This window comes from Apostichopus japonicus, chromosome 20 (genome assembly GCF_037975245.1).
Source record: "Apostichopus japonicus isolate 1M-3 chromosome 20, ASM3797524v1, whole genome shotgun sequence".
NCBI lineage: Eukaryota > Metazoa > Echinodermata > Holothuroidea > Aspidochirotida > Stichopodidae > Apostichopus > Apostichopus japonicus.
Window position 1 is genome coordinate 14,441,081 of NC_092580.1, and position 23,302 is coordinate 14,464,382.

A 23,302-nucleotide genomic window follows, 5' to 3' on the forward strand; every position below is an offset into this window, starting at 1 on the left:
TACGCCAAGGTGGATGTGGTTTTGTTCTGTATTTGTATGCCACACTATCTAAGCGGAGCACCACCATCGGTTGGCGCAGAGCGTACACAAAAAGTTTTGGTCAATAATGCCTCCCAGATCGCAGGAAATGACACTTCCCGGACCATATAACTTACATCTGTAATTGTATATTTGGAGGTTTCGTGTAATGAAAATTTGGGTGAAATCATCATGCGTAATGGGGAAAGTAATATATTAGTACCACCCTGGAACACATCACATGACCCTCCATGCATGGTACGCACGTATTTACTGTGTGAAAGTTTCTCCAGATTTATTAAACTCGATGGTATGAACCATGTTGCGTCACTTGCACTGTTGCGGCTGAATTTTCCTCCACGCTTACACGATACGCCACGCCAACTGTCGTACTTTTCCCTGGGGCAGTAATGTACGCCGTACGCCCAATTTATTGGCGTACATTTCCATACGTCAAAGATCTTTGTGTGAAAGGTCGTACTTTCCAGTATGGCTCTTCAGTAGACCAAGGCCGGGCAAGGTAGGCTATGTAAATGTCACCTTCAGTTATTCTGGCATGTGGATCTATCGTTAGGGATAAAGGATAAAGAAGGATGAGGATAAGTAAAATGAGGTGGTGATAACTGCTGTCATTAGGCTTAAGTCATTTCGCATCCAAAGCCGTATAGCTGGTCTAGGCCTAGGGGCCTACGGTAGGCTAACTAGCCTACATCCAACTTTCCAAGGTCCAGTGAATAACAATACAGCACTACTCACTAGATCATTAGATGGGCAGACGACACTAAAGTAATTATATTCCTATGTAAATGCTTCTGCTATCGCTTCGTAATAATTACCTGTGAAGCTGCAGTACACTGCCACATTTTTGGCGAAATGCGGCACACGATATCACCATTTGGAGTGATTTATGTGAACTTTATCACTTTAATTATGTCAAAGGCATACCGCATAGGCCTAGTGTTTGTACTTCGCGCTGGTACTTTCTTGCCGTACAAAGCAAAACGGAAGTACGTCACAGTTCAACTTCCCTGTTGTCGAAACACCTTGCTTGGAACTAACCTCAGCCGTTGATTTCTGTTGTGACCTACGTGACCTTTGGTGTGAACATAACAACCTTCTTCGAAAAGCTAGTAATGTACGGCACCAGCTAGTGTTGTTTGGGCACAAGCGCAATGGAGAAGAAACTTCTAGTTCTACATGGGTCTATTTGAATGGTAAGTTTTCTGGCAATGTTGTTTGTCACATTCATGATACAGACTAGTAGAAGTTAGACAGTCAAAGATTAGAGCCTAATACGTAAAATATACAACACATGAACCATGATGGCATGGAGACTTGATGTAACGTTAGCTTAATGTAGCCTAACATTGACAACGTTGGACCCTGGTAATCCAGGCCTAGCCAAGCCTCGTACGCGCATGTAGGTACAGGCTCTAGCCTACTGTAGTGTAGGCCTAACTGGTGTCTCAGTTAACCTGGTTACACTATCGACTGGCGTTTTTCGCTGTCAAAATTCGTTTGTTGGCTGGAACTAAACTGACATTCAACATGTTCTGTTTCATTTTAATTTAATTTTTGTTTATCGGCCATAAATAGGCCTAGGCTATTCCAAAAGAATTGTTTAGGGTGAATGTAATGTGCCAGTGATGAACAGTAAATTTGAGTGTACTCTATAGTACTGCCTGTACTGTGTTTAAAACATGCAAAGCAATAGCCAAGCTATTCATCTTCTAACATAAAGATCGTTTCTATTACCTATCAATAATGCTAAGAAGAAAATTTCAGACATCAAACTCCAAAGAAATTGTGTCAAATCAGACAGATTGCTAATCCATCACAACATGTAAAGATCACATCATTTTTTCGCCTCTCAGAAATCCTTCAAATTTCTCAGTTAAATATTCATTCAGTATATTACTTTATCATTATTCTGTGAGAGTTCATTGCTAGTACTAAACAACGTCCAAGATGCCACCTAAAAAAGCTACAAACGCAGCAAAATCGACCTCAACTAGAAGGCAGGCTCGCGAACCCCAGCCTAACGATGAGCCTACACCTCAACCTAACACTGATCTAATTCATGTGGACATTATAGACTCTATTCGCCAAGAGTTGAATGCTGCCATTAACTCAGATGACTTTTGCACCAATCTAATATGCAAACTAGTGCCAGCGATAGCGGAAGCAGTGAAAGAGAAGGTATGTAAAGAAATTCATGACACCTTCCAACTTGAACTGTCTAAAAAGCAAAAACAACTTGATGATGCCAGGGAGGAAATATGCCAGCTCAGACGAGACTTAACTGCAACCCAGGACTCTGCTGACCGCCAGGAGCAGTATTCAAGGCGTAACTGTCTCCGCATACAGGGGATTCCTGAATCTCCTGGAGAATCGACTGACGAGTTAGTCATTAATCTGGCGACCGAAAAACTGAACGTTACCCTTACCCCTGGAGAAATCGACCGTTCACACCGCATTTCACCCCGACCTAGAGCTAACAACATAGCAAACGCCACCCGACCCAGGGCTATCATCGTCAAACTGACCTCATACAACACAAGAGACAGGATATATCGTGCCAGGACCTCACTAAAAGGCACCAGAATATACATTAATGAGGATTTGACCCGCAGGAACCAGGAGCTATCGCCCGTGCCCGCAAACATGAAAGAGTTAACCGGTCTTGGACCCTAGATGGGAAGATATTCGTCATTGATGGAAACGATCATAAACATCATATTGCTAACACAGAGGACCTGGCAAGACTTCGGTAATGTACGGACACAATGGTGAAGTTGAAGCCGCCATCTTGAATTTGAAGCCGCTACCTTGATTTTTGGGGACAGTACATACCATTGCCGTTTGTTACTTAAATGTAGCAAGTAGTTGCACGTTTTACTGGTATTTTACAGATTACTTTAAAGGATTTCCCTTTTGTCTTTTGTGTGTTTTCGTTTGTCCAACCACCCGTCTTATCCACATTCAAGGTATTATACGTTATAATACTTTTTTTTTCACTCTTCTTATTTTGTTCTGTTCTTCTTTCTTTCTCTTTTTTTTTTCTTTTCTTACTTCTTGATAGTTTGCATTTGACACTGCATGGAGCATTGTACTTTATTCAGTCACCTCTGTTGTATTTGTGCGCATAGCTTAACGTCTAGTGATCGTTGTTCCATAGGTCATTGCTGTAATTGCTCCGGGGTTATAAAATGGCATAATGACTGTATTAGTTATCCTATTGTTAGTTTGCATGGGGACATAGCCTGTATCATTTGTAAAAATACTCGAAATCACTTTCAAGCATGCGACGACATTAATTCCCCTCTCAGTTCTATTGATCCTGATATCAATTCTGTTCAAAGTTTTCAAGCTACTAACTGCAAGTATCATGATTATAATTTCTTTCAAGATATTACCAACGATTTATGGGATCAGAAACTTACCTTGTATCATGTGAATGCTAGGTCTCTGAATAGTAACTTTAATAATTTATTATTATCACTAAGATCCGTTAGGCATAATTTTTCTGTTATCGGTATAACCGAGACCTGGCTTGGTAATCCTAATACTTTACATACTCTCTACAACATCCCTGGGTATAATATGGAACATGCCTCTAGGCAAGGGCATGGTGGAGGGGTCGCACTATATATCAATTCATCTCTTAAATACAAATCTCGTTCAGATTTGAGTATATTTGTAGAAGGCGTATTTGAGTCAACTTTTATAGAACTACAGGCTTCTCATTCGCCAATCATCATAGGGGTTATTTATTGCCCCTCCGGTATTAGCGAAACTGTGCCTGACATGTTCTCTACTTTATTTATTTCATTGAATCGAGAAGACAGGAGTTGTTTCTTAATGGGCGATTTTAACTGTAATCTCTTAATTACATCGGAAAACATCGGTAATCAGTTTATCAACCTTGTACACTCTCACTCTTTTCGTCCACTCCACAATTTGCCTTCTAGGATAACGTCACACTCTGCTACACTTCTTGATGTAATTTTTACGAATAGTCCATCATTGTCATCTACTGTACCTCGGGCATAATTTGTGACAACATTTTGGATCATTTCCCTGTTTTTACTATTGTTGACATTGACAATGTTAAAACTAGTATTCCGTCAATTACATTAAGGAGGCACGTTAATCTAGCAACTATACGGTTATTTCGGTCTGCTATTGAAAACGAAACTTGGCAAGATGTCTTTTATGGCAATGATGTAAAGTTGCATTTGATCAGTTTAATAAAATATTTAGTAAGCATTTAAACAACTGTCTTCCGTATGTTCCTAGTACAAAGAAGGGTATTAGTGACAAGAATGACTGGATGACTCCTGCCATCCTTAATTCTTGCCGTACAAAGAATCGTCTATATAAAAAATATCTCCGTAGCCGTACTGCAAACAACTTGAACGACTACAAACGTTTTCATAATCGTCTTACGTCTGTTATCAGGCTGGCCAAAAAGTCTTACTACACCAATATGTTTAATAATAACAACCAGGATGCGAAAAGTATGTGGCGGTCAATAAATACCCTTTTACATGGTCGACAAGCTAATCGCACTCCTGAACAGATTAATTATCAGGGGGTCAGTTTTTCTAATCCATTGGATATTGGAAACATTTTTAATGATTATTTTACTACTATTGGTCCAGCCACTCAACATAAGATTCCTAATGTTAATTCTCACTACAAAATGTACCTGCAAGCACCAGTCATAGACTCTTTATTCATTATTCCTGCAACAAGAGATGAGGTCCTTAAAGTACTTCTATCACTCAAGCCATCCGCTGCTGGTTTTGATGGTGTTTCTGCTATTATTGTAAAACATTAGCGTTGTGCGGTAGTCGGATTTCACACAACCGGTAGTGTTGCAACATGAATACCGGTATCGTAACTACAACCGGTATTTTCCTCAACTTTCATCTACGGTTCAAAGCACTTAGTTACGAGACTGTCAATGTCATACATTCAATATGCATAGCCTAGGCTATGTACATACTCTTACACGCACGTTTATAAAAAAAATAAAAAAAATAACACGCTATATTAGGGCCTTTGTTTTTTAACATACACTGCCAAATGAAAAGCACAAACCTTGGAAAAAAGCAACCCACACCATCCTTCATTCATACTCGACGTACGATATTAGATTAACACGTTCGCACGTGGATTAAACTTGTAATCCGTACACAAACATAAATTGGGATTTCCCCACTATTCCATGATATTGGAATAGGGCAACCCCTTCAAGTTCAAAAGTTCACAATGAAAAGTTTTTAACTATCAACAAGTCACCACGTGTTTGGAACTTCAGACAATTAGAATATAACATAGGGGCTACGTAAATACGGGATTACAAACTACATACATAAGAATAGTACAGATTTATTTTTATCGTTTATCGGCTGTTCTTTACTCCAGGAAATATACTTTGAATAAGTGCAATATCAATCTTTCGTACAAAAGTTCTTAAAAATTAAAAAAGTAGCGAAAGATAAATATAAATGACATCGTGGAACCCCCCGTATTAATAAACGAATCCATTTCATTACAGCATCAAAATCACTGCTGTGTACCAGTACCGTATCCTAGGCTATAATAATATACAGTCCCGTGCGAAGATGGATTTAAACTGGATATACTCCCTGCGGTTTTGGCTCAAAATTTATAAAATCGTTAAAATTATTATAACAAAATGAGGTGAAATGCATAAGGGTAAGATTTTGTACATGGGAACCTTGACAATCATCGTTTGGAGGAAGAATAAATAACGAAAATTTCAGAATAACTTTGAGGTCCCATAACAAGTAACGTTCGATATTTATTGTAGCCTAGGTCCAAATTACTACGTGAAAAGTTGATTTAATATATAGCCTAGTCTAGGCCAGTACGTAAGTTGATCAGATATTATTCAAACTAAGAACACAGAAACCAGAAAAATCGTGTTTTGTTTTCTTTATTTCAAATAGTAACACGTAGATATTTTTATTAATGTCCGGGATTCCCGGGAATGATACCGAAACGAATGTAATAACCGGTTGTTTTCCCAATACCGGTAGTAGTTACACATTGCACTGTGATCGGGATTAGTCAATACCGGTATCGGGATACCGGTATTCACTTGACTACCGGGATCCCGCACAACCCTATAAAACATGTTGCCCATTCATTATTTATTCCACTCACATATCTTTGTAATCTCTCTTTTGAGCTTGGTGTTGTCCCCACATCTTTAAAAATAGCTCGAGTTGTTCCTGTCTTTAAGGCCGGTGAAAAGGAATCCGTGAATAATTATAGACCCATTTCAGTTCTCCCATGTTTCTCCAAGGTAATCGAAAAAATAATGTTCTCACGGTTATATAATTATTGCTAAGCATAATTTACTGTATAACTATCAATTTGGTTTCCTTCCTGGCCGCTCAACTACACATGCTATTTTACATTTTACTTGTAAAGTTATGGAAGCTTTCGAAAATAATCAGTATGCTTCTGGTATATTTCTGGATCTGTCGAAGGCGTTTGATACCCTTGACCATAACATTTTACTTGAAAAACTTAGTCATTATGGAATCCGGGGAACTGTACTTCAGTGGTTCAAAAGCTATCTTGCTGATCATCACCAGTTTGTTGTTATTAATAGTATAAATTCTGTTTCTAAGCCAATTAAGTGTGGTGTTCCTCAAGGGTCCATACTTGGTCCATTGTTGTTTATAATTTATGTTAATGACCTCTATAGAGCCAGAAATTTCATATAATCTCTTATGCTGATGATACCAACCTGTTCTTTTCCAGTAATGACATTAATTTTCTATTGGATACTATACAGAATGAGTTTACATATATTCATGATTGGTTTTGTGCAAATAAATTGTCACTAAATGTTAAGAAAACTACCTTTATTGTGTTTAGTACACCTTCAAAGCACTTAAATCCTTACATTAATAGTATCAGACTTTGCGGTGTTGATGTTATGCTGTCTAAGACTACTAAATTTCTTGGGGTTTATATAGATAATCATCTTTCTTGGAATAATCATATTCAGAATATTTGTATGAAAGTGTCTAAAGGCGCTGGAGTTCTTAATAGACTTCGCCAAATCATTCCCAGAAGCACATTCATTGATCACTTTGTATAATACACTCATACTTCCCTATCTTACATATTGTAATGTTATTTGGGGCAGTACCCATGCCTCTAGAATTCAACCCCTGTACTTACTTCAAAAGAGAGCCATTCGTTATATTTGTAATGCGGATTACCTCCAGCATACAGCACCCCTGTTTACTACTCTTAACGCTCTTAGTATCTATGATATAAATCGTTACTATGTTGGTATTTTTATTTTCAATTGGTTACATGATAATGCTCCGTCGACTTTTCGCAACTATTTTCAGTTACGTAACGATCCTTATCCCAACCGTGCGCCAAATCAATTGACTGTTCCTTACTTTAGACTTAGGTCTGCACAACTTGGTATTCGTTATGTCGGCGTAAAACTTTGGAATTCCCTCCCTACTACTATTACTGGTTGTAAAACTCTGAACACTTTGTTCTGTTTTCTCTGTATACTTAAGCTTTCTTTCTATGTTTTATTTGTAAAGGGGTGTCAACGTAAACAAGCTCTGCAGAGCTTCTTGTTGGCACTCCTCAATCTCTTGTTCTCTTGTACATTTACCCACGTCTATTGTCATAATTGCATACCTTAATGCGAGAGATTGAAATAAAGTCTTATGAATTGAATTGAATTGAGATTGGTTATGGTCTCAGTTACTTAAAGACACACTTTGCAGCGTTTCTGGACTTTTGAAGTATCTACAATTCTTAAATGGTATTCATAATTTTAGGTTGAACAAGTTTACACAGTGATGTGAATGGAAATAGTCAAGTCTTTACCAAATGTTGTTAACAATGCCACTTTTTATTAATTCTCTTTACATAACGGAACCTTTCAGAGCACCTTCCCTTGTTGAAACATTTCTCAAAATGTTATCCCTCTTCATCCTCAGTCTTTTTAAGGTTGCTCTGCATCGTGAAGTCTAACTATCTCAAGGAAAGATGAGTGTTGGAATAACTATCCTAAGTACCTCATGGAGGTTACAACAACGACTAGGGCACAGAAAGTACTCGTCCCTGTTAAGGAACAAGGCATTCATTAATGGTGCTTGGGTTGATAGCAAAGATGGCCAAAAGTTTCTTGTCAAGAATCCATCCACTGGGGAAGAGCTTGGGGATGTCCCTGACATGGGAGCGAGAGAAGCAGAATCTGCGATTGAACATGCTTATGAGGCTTTCCAGTCCTGGAAACATACAACAGCAAAGGTAGGTAGATGCTACATTCCCTTGTACTTGTAGATATATAATTGACCAGTGGCATGCATAGGATTTCAGAGGTTGCAATGGTGGGGATTCCCTGACTGATTGAGGTATGGGCATGAACCAGCGTCAGAAATACGTCGGAGCAGGGGCATTTCTGCCCCTCATATCGTCCAAACCAAAGTAACAACATTGGGGCCATTTTGGGGAGTAATGAGATGAAAATCTCCTATGTGAAATCCCTGTTGTGCTCTTAGAGGCTAATGTCAATTTGTGTACTAGGCAATCAAATAGATCTCGATCATTCGCTCTTCTATGTTGCCTATGACGCTCTTTAACTGTGTGCCTACTTCCATATATATGCTTTCTGTTTTTTGATCATTGCCTTGAATAACAAAGGAGTTGCAATTCCATTTCAGTCACCAACTTTTTAGGAGCTCTGTAAGAACTCATTTCAAGAACTTTAGGAGTCACCCAAGCCCAGTGAACATGTACATGTGTTCTAAACAAAATTTTGTAACTTGAACACATGCGAGGCAGCTTTAAAGCTAGTTGTTATAGATCTTTTTCTAGCTCTTAAATTAAAGTATGCCACTTCATTAGATCCTGCTTTATGCATAGACAATATACTAGTTTTATACAGTAACACAAGGCCTGCTAAAATCAGGGGTTCTATATAGAAGTGTTGTGGTGTAGCTCTGGGTCTGCCAAAGGAAACTCCCCCAACTGAACCATTTTGCCTCTGCTGACAATGGGAGAGTGAGTGGGCAATGAGGAAGGGCTCCTCTGTATTTGCAACATTACATTGGACTGCTGAACCATGTGCCTTTCAGCAAAAACAAAGAAAGAAACAAACGAGAAAAACAATTTAGGGAAAGAAACACATGGCAAGAACTGCATTTTAGCCAGTGAGACAGTCTTATCCATGCTGCTTTCCCACTGCTTCACCTATTGCACTACAGAGACTGTGAGCTACAGTACATAACATGGTAACTGTCTTTAGGGTGATTATTGAACAATATAACGTTTAATTGTATCATTTCATTTACAAAAATATAGACTTTTGAGCTTAGTTTGCATGATCTTACAAAAGTTAAGAAGAGCCACTTCTGTCTTTGGAAAATATACCATCGAAGATTCAAACTCATAGTTTATGAATCAAGAACATGTCTACATAGACATGTAGATTTGACATGTACGTGGAACATATCTTACGTCCAAACTATAGGTTATAGGATGAAAGGTCAAAAGATCATCTCGCCTGTTCAGTACTGCTGAGTACAGTATGTAGCTTATGTATAGGCCTAGGCTAGAAGCCTTGGATAAGATGTGGCAAACACTGTAAAAATGTGCATAAGCCAATGTTATCTGTATTGAGTAAGAAACAGTAGTTGGAACAAACTGGTCTGGATGCTGGGGTTGTATTAACAAACTATTGCCGAACATCGGCTTCCCAGTTAACGTATACCACTAAAATCACGAAAAGATAGCCCTTCGCGGGAGCGGCTTCAAATTTGCTTAAGCTGAGTGTGGGCTTGTAGGCTTGCATGATTAACAATAGGGGCTATTCATATCGTGTGCTTGCAGGTGCCGATGGTATCACTCATCCAATCATGAAAGTATATATTCTACAAATTGCAATAGATGCTTAAAAAAGATTAAAAGTATTTGTCACTTTTTGTGTAAGTAGGTGATTATTCTCGTATGAATTCTCCTGTCAGTCACTTGAATATTGAGTATATATTTCTTGTTTTTCACCATTTCAGTGGAGAAGCCAGATCTTACGGAAGTGGTTTAACTTGGTGACTGAGAACCAAGAAGAACTTGCAAGGTTACTAACTGCTGAAAATGTAAGTTACGTTTAAAGAAAAACTCACTCACTTCATTTAATTATCGGTAAATTCATTTATGCACCATGCCCTTCGTTCCTGTTGTGCATTGTGAACAAAACAGCTTAATTTGGACAAAGCAAAAGATTTAAAGAAATTTGAATAGAAAGTATAGCCAAGAGCTTGACTCATTATGGCAATATGGATCAACGTTTATGACCAATTAAATAGATCGATTGGATCAATGTTGTTTTGCAGAATACAACAGGAAACTGGAAGCTATCAGTGCTCTAGTGTAAGATTAATTAATGTGTGGTACTGCTTACTAGAACAACACTGGAAAATAATAAAATTATATAGTGGAGGGGGCATCATGGTACTCAATAGAGACATATTGCTCCCTCCTATTGTATGTCATTTAAGTGAACTTATTGTGTTTTATTGCTAAACTAAGACTGCCACACTTTAATAATTGTATACAGTTTCAGATTAATATATCACTATCAGAACTATTCATTTAACTCTCACAAATGACATTTAAGCTAGTTCAGAGGTAGCATCTGGTGATGCATTGTTCCTGTATGTGACCTTTCTGTACAGGTAAATCAGTGCCCATTCACTGCCATGTTAAACCAACGCACACTATTTCCAGTGTAGTAAGTCAAGGAGGGTATCTATTTCAAGTTGTTTCTATTTGGACACAAAAACATTTTATGTTGGGTTTGGAAAAGGAAACATGTTTATTTAGAAGATGCTCCCTACCCCATGTAACCTGTTCACCGCTAATAAAGTTATGTGTATATTCAGAATAAATGTATACTGTCAATTGCGATTGCCTTGTAATGTGTCCAAATTCTTCTGTTTGTGTCTTGGAACCTGTACATAGTCTTGTCTGTTAATACTATATAGGCCGTGATGGTTTCCGCACCAAACCAAATTGACTGGCCAGTCTTTCACAGTGGAGTATCATCTATTGATAGTTCTTCCTTCATAACCTTCCAATTCTGAGTGATAGTATGTGAAGTATTGGCTGATTATTACTCGGGTCTTGATATATCTATAGTACTATGTTCCCTAACATCAGGCATGAGACTCTTCCGCGGAAACGCGGATTTCAGATTATTTTTTTTTTCATTTTCGTGTTTTTTTCTCGTAATTTGCGTTTTTTATTATTTTTTATTATTTTTTTTATTTAATTTTTTTTTTTTTTTTTTGGCCGAACATGCTGGACTGTGAAGGGAAGGAACACCGAATTTGACCAGTGGTGGAATCAAGTAGCACAAAGCAAGCAAAAAAGCCTTTTTTTGGTTCAAAAGAGCTAATGGATAAATTATACAAGCAGAAATTCCACAATTTTTTGGCGAGTTACGTGATGTGATAGATTCCATCTAGAGTCCACCATTTTGCATTTAAGCCCTCCTTACCTGACAAAAAAATTCTAAAGGGGAGGGGTACACCCCCTCCCCTTAAACCCCTCCCCCAGGACGGCGATCAATAAATTTCAGATTTTTTTTCCCCGGCTCAGTCTCATCCCTGTAACATGGAAGTGAACATACATCACTGTATAGAGTGTAGGATGGTGGAAATGCCTATGACCGAAAGTTGTACTGTTACAGATTGTTCTTTCGCTTTGTTGCTTCCTGATGGTGTAACTCATTAGTATCTGGTCATCTAATGACAAGTTAAAACCAAGTTTAACGAAGTATCTTGTTTGCAAATTGTTAGAGTTAGCCTTATAAAATCAGCTGCTGTAGAAGTATAGTACGGCCAATAAATGACCATGTTTATTCTGAAGCAAGGTAGATAGTTCATACAAGGTATCTATTGTGAGACTCCACAGCTTATATAGAACTACTATTATTGAAAGGGTGGACTGTTTATGTATATATATGTGAGAATGGGAAACTTTACCATGCATGCTCATCTAGCTACGTTTTCATTAATAATATTTATCCCTTTTTGTCTTCCAGGGCAAAACATTGGCAGAAGCCGAGGGAGAAGTAGGTTACGGTGCTTCATTCTTAGAGTGGTTCTCTGAGGAGGCAAAGCGGAATTATGGAGATGTAGTTCCCAGTCCCTCCAGAAACAAACGCATGCTCTTCATCAGGCAGCCGATCGGAGTAGCGGCTATGATCACTCCTGTAAGACATGTCGCGTACTTCTCTGTGACCAGTTCCTAAGATAGGGACCCCAGTTAAAATAGTAAAAACTTGGGTGTCACATGGTCATTCTTGCCTTGGGTTGGTTTCCTGTTCACCCAGTCATAAGGTGATGGCTTGGCACTCTGTAAACACAAGTTAGTTGGTTACTATAGTAGTTACCTTACAGTGTGTGAGTGTACATCGTCAGTTGAACTCAGACATAGCCATGGACTTTTGCTTCTATATGAGATGATGATCAGCCTAGACTAACTTATATATGCTAACTAATTAACTAACTAAATAGCTAGCTAAATAACTAGCTAAATAATTAACTATGCCTAGACCGAACTATCTGTTGGAGTCATGACTCAGCCAGCTGCTTGAATGCATCAGGGTTCTTCCAAAATGGCTAATGGGAAAGTATACAATATGTGATAGAAACAGTAAACCTTATCGCCCGTACCATACTTCGAGTGAACAACAACTTTTTTGGTATCTGTCAGTAGTAACCTCTGGCTAGCCTAATAAGTTCCAAGGCTCATGTAGGAAATGCCACACACAGTTTGGGTCAAATTACTACACAATGCAATGATACATAGCAATTATTGTCTTAAGAAAGCTTTTTATCTTTACCAAAGAAACATTTAATTTAATAAACAAGAACAGTTTGATTCTAAAACCAATTGTCACCCAGACACACCATTCACTTTAGTACTTATCATTTTCTTAAATTGTAAATTCTGAATTGCTCACAATTTCATAATTTTTATTTTCATTCTGTTTGAATCAAAACTTGATTAGTCTAGATGAGAAACTGCATTGTGTTGGAAATCTTAACATGTACTCCAAAATAATTAAAGCAGACTAAAATCTATGAAATCTGCTTTAAATTTCACAAGTTGCCAAAATGTTGTCACTTGGTAGTTTGAAAGAGACAGATGCAATAAACGATACAAAAGCAGTAGCACAAGAAAAACAATGAAATAAGGCATTGTATAAGTGTAGCATTCCTTAGTACTTTCATTATGTGAAGAGATTTTTGTTCATTAAGCACCATTGTATCAATGTACAATTAGCTTTGTGTTCTTGCTTTATGTTTCATATCAGTGAAACTTCCAAAATGCCATCATAACGTAGCTTTACATTTTTGTAGAGTTTCATTCCAGTGGAACTTACCAAAAGCTGTGATAATGTAGCTTATTTTTTTTGTATTATGTTTCATTTCAGTGGAACTTTCCAAAAGCCATGATAAAGTAGTTTTATATTTTTGCATTATGTTTCATTTCAGTGGAACTTCCCAAATGCCATGTTAACATAGTTTAATATATTTGTATTATGTTTCATTTCAGGGGAACTTCCCAAAAGCCATGATAAAGTAGTTTTATATTTTTGTATTATGTTTAATTTCAGTGGAACTTCCCAAACGCCATGATAACTCGTAAGGTTGGAGCTGCCCTTGCTGCTGGGTGTACTGCTGTCGTTAAACCCGGAGAAGACACCCCACTGAGCGCCTTGGCTCTTGCAGAGGTATATTATAATGTCCTGTACCCTCCACCAGTAAATTGAATAATGATAATACTAATTTGATGATTTGGCTTTCCGTTCACACTTAAATGTGGCAAGGAATCTTTCAGTCTGTCGGCTTTCTGGTCGATTCATATCCACACTAGACTGTCTTCAATGAATGGTAGTTTAATTGCACAAATCCACAGGTTTGAAGCACAAAATGATTTGCAGCAATGGAGTGATCATCACATCATTTCATCGTCAGGTTATCATTTAGATATCTTTTACTCTTCCCCTAAAATTACATTTTGAATAAAGTACTTGCTTTCCTAAGATAATTGAATAACGGTCGTACATAGCTATTTCCAATTGCATTGCGACTGATTCAAAGTAAAACCAGTCAGTTTATATTTATTCTGTATTCCTTACTGAGTGGCATGCACCCATGATTTTTGAGCTATTTCTAAAGCATTGCAACTGATTCAAAGCAAAACCAGTCAGTTTTTATATTTATTCTGCATTCCTTACTGAGTGGCATGCACCCTCTAGTTTTAGTTATATCCAATTGCATTGAGACTGATTCAAGTAAAACCAGTCAGTTTATATTTATTCTGTATTCCTTAATGAGTGGCATGCACCCATGAGTTTTAGCTATTTCCAATTGCACTGTGACTGATACCAAGTAAAACCAGTCAGTTTATATTTATTCTGTATTCCTTACTGAGTTTCATGCACCCTCTAGTTTTAGCTATTTCCAATTGCATTGCAACTGATACCAAGTAAAACCAGTCAGTTTATATTTATTCTGTATTCCTTACTGATTGGCATGCTCCCTCTAGTTTGAGCTATTTCCAATTGCATTGCAACTGATACCAAGTAAAACCAGTCAGTTTATATTTATTCTGTATTCCTTACTGATTGGCATGCTCCCTCTAGTTTGAGCTATTTCCAATTGCATCGAGACTGATTCAAGTAAAACCAGTCAGTTTGTATTATTCTGCATTCCTTACTGAGTGGCATGCACCCTCTAGTTTTAGTTATATCCAATTGCATTGAGACTGATTCAAGTAAAACCAGTCAGTTTATATTTATTCTGTATTCCTTACTGAATGGCATGCACCCATGAGTTTTAGCTATTTCCAATTGCACTGTGACTGATACCAAGTAAAACCAGTCAGTTTATATTTATTCTGTATTCCTTACTGAGTTTCATGCACCCTCTAGTTTGAGCTATTTCCAATTGCATTGCAACTGATACCAAGTAAAACCAGTCAGTTTATATTTATTCTGTATTCCTTACTGATTGGCATGCTCCCTCTAGTTTGAGCTATTTCCAGTTGCATTGCAACTGATACCAAGTAAAACCAGTCAGTTTTTATTTATTCTGTATTCCTTACTGAGTGGCATGCTCCCTCTAGTTTGAGCGATTTCCAATTGCATTGTGACTGATCCAAAGTAAACCAGTCAGTTTATATTTATTCTGTATTCCTTACTGATTGGCATGGACCCTCTAGTTTGAGCTATTTCCAATTGCATTGTGACTGATCCAAAGTAAAACCAGTCATTTTATATTTATTCTGTATTCCTTACTGATTGGCATGCTCCCTCTAGTTTGAGCTATTTCCAATTGCATTGTGACTGATCCAAAGTAAAACCAGTCAGTTTATATTTATTCTGTATTCCTTACTGATTGGCATGGACCCTCTAGTTTGAGCTATTTCCAATTGCATTGTGACTGATCCAAAGTAAAACCAGTCAGTTTATATTTATTCTGTATTCCTTACTGATTGGCATGCTCCCTCTAGTTTGAGCTATTTCCAATTGCATTGCAACTGATACCAAGTAAAACCAGTCAGTTTATATTTATTCTGTATTCCTTACTGATTGGCATGCTCCCTCTAGTTTGAGCTATTTCCAATTGCATTGTGACTGATCCAAAGTAAAACCAGTCAGTTTATATTTATTCTGTATTCCTTACTGATTGGCATGCTCCCTCTAGTTTGAGCTATTTCCAATTGCATTGTGACTGATCCAAAATAAAACCAGTCAGTTTATATTTATTCTGTATTCCTTACTAAGCGATGATTCTTGGAATGTTGACTTTTGAAAATTAAAGTAGCTTTTGACACAAAATTGCAATGACAACTGTCATTTTATATATCATCCTAACCTTCACAAGTTGCATTGTTCAAACTTATTTAGAATAATCTCTGGAAGATTCTTTCCATAGCTATTCACACTGGTGTGCAGGACTCACTGATCATTCATATGTGTGTATATTGTCTTACCTTTAAGCTTGCAGAACAAGCAGGGGTATATCTATTCACACTGATGTGCAGGGACTCACCCATGATTCATATGTGTGTATTTTGTCTTACCTTTGAGCTTGCAGAACAAGCAGGGGTATATCTGTTCACACTGATGTGCAGGACTCACTGATGATTAATATGTGTTCATTTTGTTTTACCTTTAAGCTAGCAGAACAAGCAGGGGTACCACCTGGTGTCCTGAACATAGTGACATGTGGAAGGGAGAACGCACCGGCTATCGGAAAAGTGTTCTGTGAGAGTCCGCTAGTGTCAGCCATATCCTTCACAGGGTCAACACAGACTGGCAAGGTAAGCCAATAGTTTGTAGGGTGTATAGCTTTATGACAATAATGTGTCTGAATGATACATGTTGTTCTCAGTATTAATCAAGTGCTTGTTTTACAGTGGTGAGTGATTCATGTATGAATATAAATACAAATTCTTTGCAGATGAACTGTTGAACACCATGTAGCATACTTTTAATTTCATTATATAGGATGTACCCCGAAAAATAGATTACTTGGCTTTATTTTGCTTGTACAAATGCAGTCATATGCCAACTATACCGACATTATTTAGTTATAGTGCAAGATAGTACTCCAAAATCGCCTTAAACGCACACTGACCTACCTGGACTAGGTGGTTGTAATCTGTCAAATACCTTTAATACACCTTGGAAACTGTTCACTACAGTGGTGTCATGTGACTACTTGTAGTGATACTTTAAATAAGATCATGCCACAAACCGTCCGGTTTCCTAATCCTATGTAAGAAAATGAATTAATTGCAGTCTAGAGCATTTCACATTTACTGCAATTTTACACAACAGTTTCATATCATTGAAGTCAACAGTCACCTGAAAGTAACTGTATTTTCCATATAAACGAAGCAAAAACACAACCAAAGCACTGTTTGGATTTTAAGAGCGTTTTCCCAGGCATAGGCACTTGGAAAGTTGGGGACTAGTGGACAAGCAGTATCTATGATCACCTGTGATTTAATATCATTCTAAAAGTCATTGCTACCTGTTTACTGTGATTCTTACACCATCTGTACTCAAGGGGTCAGGAACAGCTGGGGCGTACGCCCTACCAATAATTTGGCTGATCACAAACAGCCGAAAAAATGAAAAGTTCCTCAACATTGACGTACTTCAAAAGCTTCAAAATAAAAAATAGTGCCATTTTGTATCTAAGCACCCTTAGTTGTACCAAAATTGCTCTGCTCTCCAAGGACACAGATGAGTAATGGATTGTTTGGCCCCTCCCAAATGATCACCCTGGGTCTGCTAGTGTACTGATACACAATGATTACCCTGGATCTATTAGTATAGTGCTACACAATGATCACCCAGGATCTGCTAGTGTACTGCTGCACTATAATCACACAGGATCTGTTAGTGTACTGCTGAACTATGATCACACAGGGTCTGCTAGTGTACTACTACACTATGATCACCCAGGATCTGCTAGTGTACTGATACACAATGATTACCCTGGATCTATTAGTATAGTGCTACACAATGATCACCCAGGATCTGCTAGTGTACTGCTGCACTATAATCACACAGGATCTGTTAGTGTACTGCTGCACTATGATCACACAGGATCTGTTAGTGTACTGCTGCACTATGATCACACAGGATCTGCTCGTGTACTGCTGCACTATGATCACACAGGATCTGTTAGTGTACTGCTGCACTATGATTACCCTGGATCTGCTAGTGTACTGATACAATGATTACCCTGGATCTACTAGTATAGTGCTAAACAATGATCACCCAGGATCTGCTAGTGTACTGCTGCACTATAATCACACAGGATCTGTTAGTGTACTGCTGCACTATGATCACACAGGATCTGCTCGTGTACTGCTGCACTATGATCACACAGGATCTGTTAGTGTACTGCTGCACTATGATTACCCTGGATCTGCTAGTGTACTGATACAATGATTACCCTGGATCTACTAGTATAGTGCTAAACAATGATCACCCAGGATCTGCTAGTGTACTGCTGCACTATAATCACACAGGATCTGTTAGTGTACTGCTGCACTATGATCACACAGGACCTGCTAGTGTACTGCTGCACTATGATTACCCTGGACCTGTTAGTGTACTGCTGCACTATGATTACCCTGGATCTGCTAGTGTACTGATACAATGATTACCCTGGATCTATTAGTATAGTGCTACACAATGATCACCCAGGATCTGCTAGTGTACTGCTGCACTATAATCAGACAGGTTCTGTTAGTGTACTGCTGCACTATGATTACCCTGGATCTGCTAGTGTACTGATACAATGATTACCCTGGATCTATTAGTATAGTGCTACACTATGATTACCCAGGATCTGCTAGTCTACTGCTACACTATAATCACGCAGGATCTGCTAGTGTACTGCTGCACTATGATCACACAGGATCTGCTAGTGTACTGCTACACTATGATTACCCTGGATCTGCTAGTGTACTGCTGCACTATGATCACCCAGGACAACCGAAATAGTTATTACAGACTTTGCGATCCACAATATAGTCATTGGGGACTTTGCAATCGGCAATCCCCTTCACAGATTTGCATGGTCGGTAAGAGTGACTCCATAGTTTTCCCTTTCGAGAAAACAAAATACTGTCTGAACGGTACAGCAGGGAACCATCTTAGGATCGAGTGCCAACAAATTCCTTTCTCTTTTCTTCTTGCAGTTTCACATGTTTCTGATGTTATGTAGAATTATGTTTATGTCATCAGGTATCATATTTTGTGCTCGGTTTGATTTATTCTCATTAATTTTCTTATCATTTTCCGGTTATTTTTCACAGCATTTACTACAGATGTCTGCTTCCACTGTTAAGAAAGCCTCCATGGAGCTAGGAGGGAATGCCCCATTTATAGTGTTTGACTCTGCTGATGTGGATGCAGCAGTGGCTGGTGCCATCGGAAGTAAATTCAGAGGCACAGGACAGGTAAGACAAAATGTCAGATTTAAAATATGTAACTTTAGAGAAACAGGACAGGTGAGACAAAATGTAACATCAGAGGCACAGGACAGGTGAGACAAAATGTCAGTTTCAAAATAAGTAACTTCATTGACACAGGACAGGTGGGACAAAATGTCAGATTCAAAATAAGTAACTTCATAGGTACAGGACAGGTGAGACAAAATGTAACTACAGAGACACAGGACAGATGAGACAAAATGTCAGATTCAAAATAAGTAAACCCAGAGCCACAGGACAGGTGAGACAAATTGTCAGATTCAAAATAAGTAAATTCAGAGACACAGGACGGGTGAGACAAATTGTCAGATTCAAAATAGGTAAATTTAGAGACACAGGACAGGTGAGACAAAATGTCAGATTCAAAATAGGTAAATTCAGAGACACAGGACAGGTGAGACAAAATGTAACTTTAGAGACACAGGACATGTGAGACTAAATGTCAGATTCAAAATAGGTAAATTCAGAGGCACAGGACAGGTGAGACAAAATGTCAGATTCAAAATAAGTAAATTCAGAGACACAGGACATGTGAGACTAAATGTCAGATTCAAAACAGGTAAATTCAGAGGCACAGGACAGGTGAGACTAAATGTCAGATTCAAAATAGGTAAATTCAGAGGCACAGGACAGGTGAGACAAAATGTAACTTTAGAGACACAGGACATGTGAGACTAAATGTCAGATTCAAAATAGGTAAATTCAGAGGCACAGGACAGGTGAGACAAAATGTCAGATTCATCATTAATTTCAAGGTGTAAATAGTGTACTTCAAGAATAAAATGTAAATGGAATTAAAATGTGAGCAAAGACAGATCTGACCAGAATGTCAAGGACCAGACCAGCTGAGCAATTCTGCCATAATCCATCATGGGTGTTAGTGATGTTTCTTTAAACAAGTACATATGGATCATGGGTAGACTGCAGGGGCAAACCTACCCCCTCCTCCATATATGGCCTTCCATCGTAACATATATTAACCACGATCTTATGGTGTCATGAAATTTCGTTCATACCTACTCTCAGCTATAAAAATTGACCCCTTCTCTCTGGAAAATTTCAGACAGCAGTGAAGACATCGGTAAAATCAACCTACTGTGAGCCTGCAGCTATACTGTTAGCCAGGTTTGTTATGCAACAGAGAATGTAGCATGGAGGGATTTCCTTTTGTAACAGCATAGAGAAATTGTCCTTGGTAATGGTTTTCATCATTTCATCTTACAGACGTGCATCTGTCCAAATCGAATCTTTGCTCAGTCCGGCATCTACGAAGAGTTCTGTGCAAAGTTATCGACAGCAGTTTCCAAGCTTGTTACAGGTGATGGCATGAGTCCAGGAACCTCCGTAGGACCAATGATCAATGAAAGAGCAGTGGAAAAGGTAGGTAAATAAAAACATCAAAGGGAAGTAAATTTACATCAAATTACGTGCAGGCTTTAGAATAAATATTTGCAGCATGCAATCGCACAGATTTATGACATTCTTGTGTGACGTTCTCCTCAATCAATGTTAGCAGTACGTTTATAAAACAGTTTTCAACAATGGATAACATAATGATTAACCAATAACCTCTGCTCCAGTCAACCACTCATGTCATTTCTTTGCCAAACCTTTTGCACCAAAATTCTGTGGAAATAAATTTTGCTGAAGTTGTAATTGTGATCTTTTGCTTTTTTCAGCTAAGATTGAATATTTCTGTATCCCACTTCAAACCATGGTTGGTACTTAATACCTGTCTCTCTGTAACCAGTGGTAGATTTATATGCTAAAAGTTTAACCAGTTTTAGTATAGACAAAAGTACCAAATATTTTCATGCAGCTACAGTTAAGCAGGAATGTGTTTCATAGTGAGATGGAGAGACAATGAGTTTACTAAGACTTTAAGCTTAACAAAAGTTTTCTTAATGACCAGCTAATCCATGTGACTTCAAATGTTTGATTGATAGGGTTTTAATGTTCATTTGTTAATGTTGTTTGTTTTCCCTCCTAATCAGGATTGTTTCCTTTTGTACTACTTTGAACAATAGCTGGCATGAGACAATGCCCTGATCATAAGGTTTGCACTGCCAAGGTCATAGAACCTGTGGCTATGAGGCCCTTATTGGGAGGAGGATGGTGTTACCAGTTGATTAGTTGACATGTTTACAAGCCTATTCATGTAATATATATGCATATTTTCATCAGCTAGACCATGATTTGTTGGCATGCTAACAAGCCTATTCATGTAATAAATATGCATAGTTTCAGCGGCTAGACCATGATTAGTTGACATGCTAACAAGCCAATTCATGTAATAAATATGCATAGTTTCAGCGGCTAGACCATGATTAGTTGACATGCTAACAAGCCAATTCATGTTATATATATGCATAGTTTCAGCGGCTAGACCATGATTAGTTGACATGCTAACAAGCCAATTCATGTAATAAATATGCATAGTGTCAGCGGCTAGACCATGATTAGTTGACATGCTAACAAGCCAATTCATGTAATAAATATGCATAGTTTCAGCGGCTAGACCATGATTAGTTGACATGCTAGCAAGCATATTTATGTAATATATATGCATAGTTTCAGCGGCTAGACCATGATTAGTTGACATGCTAACAAGCCAATTCATGTAATAAATATGCATAGTTTCAGCGGCTAGACCATGATTAGTTGACATGCTAACAAGCCTATACGTGTAGTATATATGCTTAGTTTCAGCGGGTAGACCATGATTAGTTGACATGCTAACAAGCATATTTATGTAATATATTTGCAAAGTTTCTGCGGCTAGACCATGATTAGTTGACATGCTAACAAGCCTATTCATGTAATAAATATGCATAGTTTCAGCGGCTAGACAATGATAAGTTGACATGCTAACAAGCCTACTCATGTAATAAATATGCAGTTTCAGCTGCTAGACCATGATTAGTTGACATGCTAAACAAGACTTCTCGTGATATACAGTTTTGGTGGCTAGACCATGATTAGTTGACATGCTAGCAAGCATATTTATGTAATATATTTGCAAAGTTTCTGCGGCCAGACCATGATTAGTTGACATGCTAACAAGCCTATTCATGTTATATATATGCATAGTTTCAGCGGCTAGACCACGATTAGTTGACATGCTAAACAAGACTTCTCGTGATAAACAGTTTTGGTGGCTAGACCATGAGTAGTTGACATGCTAACAACCCTATTCATGTAATATATATGCATAGTTTCTTCGGCCAGACCATGATTAGTTGACATGCTAGCAAGCATATTTATGTAATATATTTGCAAAGTTTCTGCGGCTAGACCATGATTAGTTGACATGCTAACAAGCCCATGTTATATATATGCATAGTTTCAGCGGCTAGACCATGATTAGTTGACATGCTAACAAGCCTATTCATGTAATAAATATGCATAGTGTCAGCGGCTAGACAATGATTAGTTGACATGCTAGCAAGCCTATTCATGTTATATATATGCAAAGTTTCTGCGGCTAGACCATGATTAGTTGACATGCTAACAAGCCTACTCATGTAATAAATATGCAGTTTCAGCGGCTAGACCATGACTAGTTGACATGCTAAACAAGACTACTTGTGATATACAGTTTTGGTGGCTAGAACATGATTAGTTGACATGCTAGCAAGCCTATTCATGTAATAAATATGCATAGTTTCAGCGACTAGACCATGATTAGTTGACATGCTAACAAGCCAATTCATGTAATAAATATGCATAGTTTCAGCGGCTAGACCATGATTAGTTGACATGCTAACAAGCCAATTCATGTAATAAATATGCATAGTTTCTGCGGCTAGACCATGATTAGTTGACATGCTAACAAGCCTATTCATGTAATATATATGCATAGTTTCAGCGGCTAGACCATGATTAGTTGACATGCTAAACAAGACTACTTGTGATATACAGTTTTGGTGGCTAGAACATGATTAGTTGACATGCTAGCAAGCCTATTCATGTAATATGTATGCATAGTTTCTGCGGCTAGACCATGATTAGTTGACATGCTAACAAGCCTATTCATGTAATATATATGCATAGTTTCAGCGGCTAGACCATGACTAGTTGACATGCTAAACAAGACTACTTGTGATATACAGTTTTGGTGGATAGAACATGATTAGTTGACATGCTAGCAAGCCTATTCATGTAATATATA

At 38.0% G+C, this 23,302-nt stretch overlaps 1 protein-coding gene across 1 annotated transcript in view; it reads left to right on the forward strand.

The window, feature by feature from the left end:
• Window positions 1-1,075: 1,075 nt before the first annotated feature.
• LOC139961632 (3-sulfolactaldehyde dehydrogenase-like) overlaps window positions 1,076-23,302 on the forward strand; it is a 32,273-nt gene continuing 10,046 nt past the window's right edge. The window contains exons 1-8 of the mRNA XM_071960969.1: window positions 1,076-1,232; window positions 8,037-8,349; window positions 10,110-10,193; window positions 12,143-12,313; window positions 13,724-13,840; window positions 16,294-16,437; window positions 18,955-19,098; window positions 20,356-20,511. Coding sequence (XP_071817070.1) covers window positions 8,086-8,349; window positions 10,110-10,193; window positions 12,143-12,313; window positions 13,724-13,840; window positions 16,294-16,437; window positions 18,955-19,098; window positions 20,356-20,511 — 1,080 coding nt within the window. The 5' untranslated portion in view covers window positions 1,076-1,232; window positions 8,037-8,085. The remainder of the gene's footprint in view (window positions 1,233-8,036; window positions 8,350-10,109; window positions 10,194-12,142; window positions 12,314-13,723; window positions 13,841-16,293; window positions 16,438-18,954; window positions 19,099-20,355; window positions 20,512-23,302) is intronic.